This window comes from Dendrobates tinctorius, unplaced genomic scaffold, assembly GCF_039654945.1.
Source record: "Dendrobates tinctorius isolate UK_male_01 unplaced genomic scaffold, ASM3965494v1 ptg000086l, whole genome shotgun sequence".
NCBI lineage: Eukaryota > Metazoa > Chordata > Amphibia > Anura > Dendrobatidae > Dendrobates > Dendrobates tinctorius.
The window spans coordinates 12,672,622-12,682,235 of NW_027361754.1; the positions used below are offsets into that span (position 1 = coordinate 12,672,622).

The following is a 9,614-nucleotide window of genomic DNA, read 5'->3' on the forward strand; positions in this document are numbered from 1 at the left end:
ACCAGTGCAGCACTTGCTTATCTCTACATTACAGACAGCGACCAGCTCTGAACTCTGCCATCATTTCATCTGCTGACAGTCAGCAATGCAATCATTATAACAGCATAACGGAGGATGTTTATCTCACCTGACGTATCATAGAAAGTTCTGTTAACACAGATATATTCATATACAGGGCGGTATTATAGTAGTCAATATAACTACTCTAATACTGCTCCAAACTACAAGAATATAAGTACTATAATACAGCTCCTATGTATTCTTGTATATAGGGGCAGTATTATAGTATTTATATTCTTGTATATAGGGTCAGTATTATAGTAGTTATATTCTTGTACATAGGGGCAGTATTCTAGTAGTTATATTCTTGTACATAGGAGCAGCATTATAGTAGTTATATTCTTGTATATAGGGGCAGGATTATAGAAGCTATATTCTTGTATATAGGGGCAGTATTATAGTAGTTATATTCTTGTACATAGGAGCAGCATTATAGTAGTTATATTCTTGTACATAGGGGCAGTATTATATATATAGTATTTAGAAAAAATAAGTCCAGTGCTGTAAGTCCATAAAATCCATGGATCCGCACGCTCCAGGAGGAGGTGAGCAGACACTAATCTTTTTGCATATTTTCAGTATTATAGTAGTTATATTCGTGTACATAGGGGCAGTATAATAGTAGTTATATTCTTGTACATAGGGGTAGCATTATAGTAGTTATATTCTTGTACATAGGGGGCAGTATTATAGTATATTCTTGCACTTAGTAGCAGTATTAGAGTAGTTATATTCTTGTACATAGGGGTCAGTATTATGGTAGTTATATTCTAGTACATAGGGGGCAGTATTATAGTACATTCTTGTACATAGGGGCAGTATTATAATAGTTATATTCTTGTACATAGTAGCAGTATTATAGCAGTTATATTCTTGTACATAGGGGCAGTATTATAGTGGTTATATTCTTGTACATAGTGGCAGTATTATAGCAGCTATATTCTTGTACATAGGGGCAGTATTATAGTATTTATATTCATGTACATAGGAGCAGCATTATAGTAGTTATATTCTTGTACATAGGGGCAGTATTATATATATAGTATTTAGAAAAAATAAGTCCAGTGCTGTAAGTCCATAAAATCCATGGATCCGCACGCTCCAGGAGGAGGTGAGCAAACACTTATCTTTTTGCATATTTTCAGTATTATAGTAGTTATATTCGTGTACATAGGGGCAGTATAATAGTAGTTATATTCTTGTACATAGGGGTAGCATTATAGTAGTTATATTCTTGTACATAGGGGGCAGTATTATAGTAGTTATATTCTTGTACTTAGTAGCAGTATTAGAGTAGTTATATTCTTGTACATAGGGGTAGCATTATAGTATATTCTTGTACATAGGGGTCAGTATTATGGTAGATATATTCTTGTACATAGGGGGCAGTATTATAGTACAGTCTTGTACATAGGGGCAGTATTATAATAGTTATATTCTTGTACATAGTAGCAGTATTATAGTAGTTATATTCTTGTACATAGGAGCAGTATGATAGTAGTTATATTCGTGTACATAGTAGCAGTATTAGAGTAGTTATATTCTTGTACATAGGGGTAGCATTATAGTATATTCTTGTACATAGTAGCAGTATTATAGTAGTTATATTCTTGTACATAGGGGCAGTATAATAGTTATATTCTTGTACATAGGGGTAGCATTATAGTAGTTACATTCTTGCACATAGGGGGCAGTATTATACTAGTTACATTCTTGCACATAGGGGGCAGTATTATACTAGTTACATTCTTGCACATAGGGGGCAGTATTATACTAGTTACATTCTTGCACATAGGGGGCAGTATTATACTAGTTACATTCTTGCACATAGGGGGCAGTATTATACTAGTTACATTCTTGCACATAGGGGGCAGTATTATACTAGTTATATTCTTGTACATAGGAGCAGTATTATAGTAGTTATATTCTTGTACATAGGGGCAGTATTAATTATATTCTTGTACATAGGAGCAGTATGATAGTAGTTACATTCTTGTACATAGGGGCAGTATTATAATAGTTACATTCTTGCACATAGGGGGCAGTATTATACTAGTTACATTCTTGCACATAGGGGGCAGTATTATACTAGTTACATTCTTGTCCATAGGAGGCAGTATTATACTAGTTACATTCTTGTCCATAGGAGGCAGTATTATACTAGTTACATTCTTGTCCATAGGGTGCAGTATTATAGTAGTTATATTCTTGTACATAGGGGCAGTATTATAGTAATTATATTCTTGTACATAGGAGCAGTATGATAGTTACATTCTTGTACATAGGGGGCAGTATTATAATAGTTATATTCTTGTACATAGTAGCAGTATTATAGTAGTTATATTCTTGTACATAGGGGCAGTATTATACTAGTTACATTCTTGCACATAGGGGGCAGTATTATACTAGTTACATTCTTGTCCATAGGGGGCAGTATTATACTAGTTATATTCTTGTACATAGGAGGCAGTATTATACTAGTTATATTCTTGTACATAGGAGCAGTATTATAGTTATATTCTTGTACATAGAGGAAGTATTATAGTAGTTATATTCTTGTACATAGTAACAGTATTATAGTTATATTCTTGTACATAGGGGGCAGTATTGTAGTAGTTGTATTCTTGTACATAGGGGGCAGTATTGTAGTAGTTGTATTCTTGTACATAGGGGGCAGTATTGTAGTAGTTTTATTCTTGTACATAGGGGGCAGTATTGTAGTAGTTTTATTCTTGTACATAGTGGCAGTATTATAGTAGATTATTCTTGCACATAGGGGCAGTATTATACTAGTTATATTCTTGTACATAGGGGGCAGTATTATACTAGTTATATTCTTGTGCATAGGAGGCAGTATTATACTAGTTATATTCTTGTACATGGGGGCAGTATTATACTACTCGTATTCTTAAAAATATTTTAAATATTTTTTTTTTACAATGGTGTCAGAATCGTATTTTTATTGATCAAGGCTAACAAGTTCTCTCTTTTGCAGTGATATTTATCTTATTCTCAAGTCAGCACTTGATTTAGTATTTACTGTATCTGTATAAAAAGTAGCTTCTGTGGTGTAATTGTGTATGACAACATCTAGAGCAAGGACTGTGTTGATCTGCACCTATGTGCCCTTATTTACGATACTTCCCGGCTGTACAGAACAGCATGAAAACATTCACAGCACAAATGTCCTCTAGGCAGAAGCACCTGTAGTGTCCTGTATAAGTTGTTTATTGCAGCACTGCCATCTGCTGGAATCATGTGCAATTACAACGCTCAGTAAGGTATGACAGCACTGCCACCTAATGGTAAAGAGTAGGATGACTGCAGCTGGACAGACTCCAGCATCCATTATCTTTTTTGGAAACGATTCCTATAGAATACAGACATTTGCACAGGACCATGCTCAATCTTGGCAGGCACCTAATGCAACAAAAAATACAAGTAAGTGTCTTATTTGACTGATCCCTTTAATAAATGTATTTAGCCTCTTCTATGATTTAGGATCCATTGCGGATCACACAATGTTCAGAACATATAAATGGTTTATTATTAGTAGATCTAATCAGCTGAAAGCGACACATTGAAATGTAACAATCACTTGTGATCACAAAGTGATCCGGAAAGGAAATAAATTGTGTGTTGTTCCTTGTGGATGAAGATTGCGCCTCTGTCCATAGCCTCGTAATATCTAGACATAGTGCAACTGCTTGGTGTACCGTAGCTTTAAGAACTCTTGGCCCTTACAGCATTCCTGTCCCCTATAGGGTGAAATCTGCGCAGCACATGAACATTAAAAATACTTCACTTCTCGTATATGGAAAAGCAGCACGATCAAGGCTGGTACTCCGGTCACTGCCAGAGCTGCATTTAAAACTTCTTCCAAGCGCCTGTTTGTGCTGATCAGACTTTGGCTGCAGAGTGCAGACATGTAATGGTCTATGACACTTCTGTAAGGGCTTCAAGGGATTGTCTATAAATAAAAAAAAAAAACAAACACCCTGACCGCTATAGTGTCTTTTAAAGGACGCTCAACAATCAGAAAGGTTCAGGGACCAGCGTTTGTGCCACTGCCAAATTGCAGTACGAGAAGCACAGCTCCACCTGACATGGAAGGTCATGGGTGTCAGCCCTGCACTGACTACATATTCATGGCCTATGGAAACTACCTTTAATTCAGTGATGTAATCACATGCCCACTCATTGCCAGATGCAGACTGGGCAAGAGTCATTTCTTGTGTCCTGGACCCTCCGACAGCCTCACTCTGACAACCCCCTGTACATAAAATGCAGGAGAAAGTGCAAATATAACAGAAAACAGCTCCAGTAAATGACTGGGGTCTTCACCGACGTCATCTCCTTATCCCAGAGTGAAGAGGGTGGGAAGACTCCTCCAGTGCAGCGGTGATGTGTGACACTCACTGGGTCCATACATCCTGTATTATACTCCAGAGCTGCACTCACTATTCTGCTGATGGAGCCATTGTGTACATACATGACATTACTGATCCTGAGTTACATCCTGTATTATACTCCAGAGCTGCACTCACTATTCTGCTGGTGCAGTCACTGTGTACATACATTACTTATTCAGTATTCATGTACACAGTGATTGCACCAGCAGAATAGTGAGCGCAGCTCTAGAGTCATATGTGCACACACACTGAATGCCTCTCATATCCTTATACATAATTGATGTAAACTCTAGAAGTTGTGTGGAGAGAGAACTGACAGTAATGTCCAGACACCATTTACTTGAGTTTTATAAAAACGCAGCACCTTTCCGGTGAATCAGTCTTGGGGGTCACAGTGAGGGTCTCCACCTCGGTCCAGTGCAGGATACAACTGGTGACCTATCCAGAGGTCCCCTCAGACATGAAACGCGTTGGTTCCTTCCCCTTCAGCTTCTCACTACAGTTTGGGGAGAGCCCCAGGAGGCGCCAGGACAATGCCAAACACATAGAAGAGTCCGACAAAGAGGTTAAGTTTGGCCGTTCTCTGTGGAAGTCTGGTAAAGTTTTGGCTTCTGAACTGTCGCTCTAGAGAAAAAGCCAGCGGGACGGTGAGGAGCGGCAGCGCCATAGTGATGGTGTAACGTGTGGCCAGGATGCAGAAGATGACATACGGGAGGAAAACCAGCAGGTTGTAGAGCATGTAAGACAGAGTGGGGCCGACCAGGAAGGCCAGAGTCACAATGCCGGCCTGGCGGTCAGACTCCACGTCCCGGGTATTGTTGCTATGTAGGATCGCTTCTGTGCTCAGAGCCAGGGGGATGGCGTACAGCAAAGGGGTGACGGACAGGTATCCGACCTGCACTGCGTGAGCAAACATGACTGCCAGGGGCCCGAAGGTGATGAGGATCACAAGGTCGCCCAGAGCCACGTACTTAAATCCAATCCCTGCAGGAAACAAAGGACATGGTGTCAGTAACAGGAGACCTGGGATGCCGCCATATGCACTAGATCTGCATGGAGGAAACTGATTGCACCAGTGCAGGATGGAAGAAGGAAGAGATATTACAGATCTGCGCTGGAAAGGATTGGCAGATCTCATGTCAGATAAAAGTACTTTTAACCCCTTTTAGGACTATTGTGTGGAGTCAAGAGACAGCCGGAAGATGGCACTAACAGCAGCAACTAGAGACGGCTCTGATCGCTGCTGGGCGACCATTAAATGCTATTCATTAGTGACTTTTAAATGGCACAATCTCAGCTAGGGCCCATCCCCCCTTGAGACACGACCACGAGGTGCCGATGGGTTGGCATGGTAGTGGGGGCTCACATCTTAGTACCAGCCAGCGATACTAATCCTGAAGCACCGCAGTATAAGACAAGTGGTCAAACAATCGGAAGCTCAAGTCTTATGGGGACTACATAGTAGTAGGGGGAAAAAATATTTACTTTAAAAACCCCATAAAATATTGATTCATCCCCCCCTTAAAAATATAAAAAGCACATATGATACTGCCAAGTCTACAAATAAAGTCTGATCTATAAACATATGCAATTATCAACCCATATGCCAAGACCATAAAGAGAAAAAAAGATTACATTTAATTTAAACACTGTTTTGGTTGCTTCACCACCACCAAAAAAAAAAAAAAGTGAAAATTATCTGCACAAAAAAGGTTATAAAAAAAAAAAAAAAAAAAGCCCTAATGAAATGAAAACATGATGGGTTTAGAAAAATTACAGTATTTTTTTTTTTTAAACTAAATAGATTATATTGTGTATTAATATTTTTATCTAAAAAATAAGATACTAAATAGGAAAAAAAATGAAAATTGTCCAAAAGAGGGTTTAAGATGTTGACCCCAATAGTAGGATGAGAGACAATGATAGAACACCTCTTTTTTCTCCTTGTATACAGCCACATTTAGTGAGCTCCCTCTAGTGGTGGTTGCAGGCAGCTGTAATGTTATCAGCTGACTTTACCCCTTCAGGGGACCTGCTGCTCGGTCCCCCACAGACTGTGGCACAGAATCGTGTAACCATTTGGATTATGATCCCTTCCACGACAACAAGCTAATATTATCGAAGTCTGTTCTCAGAACCCACCTCCGGTGTAGAGGAATGAACTGGACAAGCCTCCAAAATATATCAGGGCCATGTGCTCCAGCCGCAGCTTGGACAGAAAATGCAGGGAGCCGGCGCACACACACCCCAGGGTGTAGAGCGCAACCCCAAATCGGACAACGTCCTGAGGCTCCAGGATCCGGTCCACCAGAGTCCGGTCATCGCTCTTCTTGTGATCGATCCCTTTAGAAAAGTCGTAATAAGTGTTCACCAAGTTTCCAGCCCCGTGTACGGCCAGGACGGCCACTGCGCACATCAGGAACACCACAAGGTCCAGCGTGCCATCTGAGCGGTAGGCGAGGGCGCTGCCCAATGCCACGGGGGTGAGAGAGGCGCTGAAGCTCCAGGGACGCAGGGCCAGTACGTAGGTAGCGCATTTCTGCTTCCAGCCAACTTTTTGTGGCACGGCGCGGTCAGACGGCAGTTGGACGGGGCCATTAGTGCAGGGGGAAGGAGCTTCTTGATGTTCACCGTCTTCACTGAAGACCTCTGTGCTGATGCTAACGTTACCGAGGCCATTATCAGAATTCATGGTCCTGGGCCAATCAGATGACGTGAAATGGACGAAACTATGGAATGCAACAAGAAGATGGCAGAAATCACTTATGGGACACGTTCAAGATCTCAGCTTACATTCAGTGGATGAAAAAGCCCTGCTCACAAACCCCATGAACTGTACACCTGTGAGCTGGAATGGATAGAAACACTGCAGCCATTCACTGAGTGCAAGCATTGGTATTGGTTTATCACACTACTTCAAGGAACCTTCCAGTGTAATCACTGCCTAAGTCCAAAAACATTCTAATACACTTTGGGTTTTCATTTTATACCGTTTTTAAAACCTCTGCTTGCTGGCAGCTAATCACAACTTTACCATTTGCATCTCCAGCTGGAAAGTTCCTACTGACCTAGGACTTGGCACAGCTGGAGGTTTTCTGCAGTGTATCCAGGCTGTGCTTTGATCTCCTGTCCTGACTGTTTGATACAAAGTGTCAGAGAACAAAACATCATCAAGTGTATCCATGCAGTCAGGAGGATGAGACACACAGGATACAACTGTGACAAACCTTCAGCTGTGACAAGTATTAGGCGACATTCACTGGAATGATACCGTTGTCTTTTTATAGTAAGAGTTTGGTGGTGAGGGATTTTTCATTTTAGAATCCGTTCTGCCTTTTGCGCCCTTCATACACTTTTCTCAGTCCAGGTTTTGTTTGACAATGAGTGCGCAGATCTCACAATCCAATTTATACCGGGGCAAATTATTGGTACAGTGTTATCCCAGTATCGGTCTGTAAATATATATTTTTTATTATTTTTTTTTTCATTCTCTTCCTTCTCACCCCTATGGGAGTGTTTTCCATTTTTTCATATATAGCCTCTATGTCAACTGTTCAGGCTCAAAAGTGACAAAACTTTTAGGCGAAACGGTAAAAAACATTTGTCTTAAGGATGTCAGGAAATGTAATCTGGGTGGTAAGGACTGTAAGGAGATGCACAAAAAAATAAATAAAATATTGTCTTCCATGAATGTGTCTAGAATTTGAGGATGAATAACGTTAGGTAAAAAAAAAAAAAAGAATGGAAAAAAAACTTTAAAAGATGGTGAAAAACATAAGTAAAGGCAAAAGCTGCACAACAAAAAAAAGTTGAATTACTCCAGAAAAAAATAGAAACAGAAATAAAGAGTTGGGACTTGTGTGATTTTTCATAAAAAAAAATAAATAAAAAACCATGACGGGCATTGGCTGCATATTGTCCTCGTCAGAAAACGCAAACAACCAAAAATATTGCGTCAGCAGTTCTGTGTTAGGCTGAGTGCAGACGGACTTTTTGGCCCTGCGGATTTTTCCGCGCAGAATGGAAGAAATCCGCAGGTCAAATGACCTGCATTTTTCCTGCGGATTTCTTCCATTTTTCATGCGGTTTTCCATCGCGGTTTTCCCCCTGCGGATTTGGTGACAGGGGAGATGGAAAACAGCACAAAAGTAGTAACATGATGCTGATTTTGTACCGCGGAAAAATCCGCAGCGTCTGCACACAGCCTTAAGAGGAGCTCTGGGGCAACTTCTGCTGCTCACACTGTCATGTCAATTGGGGGAGGGGAAGGAATCAAAAGTGCAAAAAAAAAGTGCAAAAAAAAAAGCATAAAACTGCAGTGTGAACGTGCACTTAGGCCTAGATAAAATTATTGCTACAAAAAAAAAAAGGTGCTATTCACTGACAGCAAGCAGAGAGCCGACGGAACAACAATTTTGAATTCCAGACAGCAGAAATTGGTGAACTACAAGTCCCAGCGTAGTAGCACCGAGGCTCCTGGACTACTGTAAATAAGGGCAGGACAGGAAGACCCTAAGAAGGAGAAAGACAACTCCCAGCATGTCCTGACACCAAGGCTTGCTGGGAGTGATAGTTCCTCCATAAGCGCCCCTTGTAGTGGCTCCTGCCCATGTGGCACAGATACCTGAGAAGCCGGTGTCCCCTCCGAGTCCTCACTTCCCCATGTCCGCCCCCTCCTCTTCCTCACTGCTCCGGGTCCAGCCCCCACCACCAGCAGCCGCACGGCCACCCAGGATAAGCGCCGCCATCTTGGTGTGCAACGTCTAATCCTGTCCGGCTCCTTGTGCCCGCTCCCCGCCTCGCCGCACTATATTCATCCCGTCCTCTTCGTATTCCTCTGCAGTGCAGACACTACGTAGCTGCGGAGAACCACAAATCCCAGAGTGCGGGGTCACATAACCTGCGCAGAGTTGTAGTGTGGGCTCGCCGCATCCAGTCTTTCACTGCTGTCAGAGATTGCACAAAAACAGACGGTGGTGCGGATCGCGGGAGCGTTTACCCCCACACAGGAGTGACGGCTCAATCTGCGCCCCTTACCTCACCCGCTGCTATTTGTGACGTACGACTCCCCCATACTCGCGTGATTGCGCCCCCGCCTCACTTTTCCCTCTTCCCACAGCCGTCCCGCCCGTTTTCCTGTCC

The 9,614-nt window shown here is 41.7% G+C and overlaps 1 protein-coding gene across 3 annotated transcripts; it reads right to left on the minus strand.

The window, feature by feature from the left end:
* Positions 1 to 3,508: 3,508 nt before the first annotated feature.
* On the minus strand, positions 3,509 to 9,614 carry UBIAD1 (UbiA prenyltransferase domain containing 1). 3 transcript variants are annotated; one of them, XM_073585056.1, is made up of 3 exons: positions 9,510 to 9,614; positions 6,615 to 7,201; positions 3,509 to 5,456 (listed from the first exon to the last, which is right to left on the minus strand). In XM_073585056.1, exons 2-3 carry the CDS (start codon positions 7,162 to 7,164, stop codon positions 4,969 to 4,971), a joined length of 1,038 nt encoding a protein of 345 aa, XP_073441157.1. In that variant the 5' UTR covers positions 7,165 to 7,201; positions 9,510 to 9,614; the 3' UTR covers positions 3,509 to 4,968. The 3 variants fall into 3 exon arrangements, with proteins under 3 accessions (XP_073441157.1, XP_073441155.1, XP_073441156.1); XM_073585054.1 differs by lacking the exon at positions 9,510 to 9,614 and adding an exon at positions 9,373 to 9,503; XM_073585055.1 differs by lacking the exon at positions 9,510 to 9,614 and adding an exon at positions 9,097 to 9,496.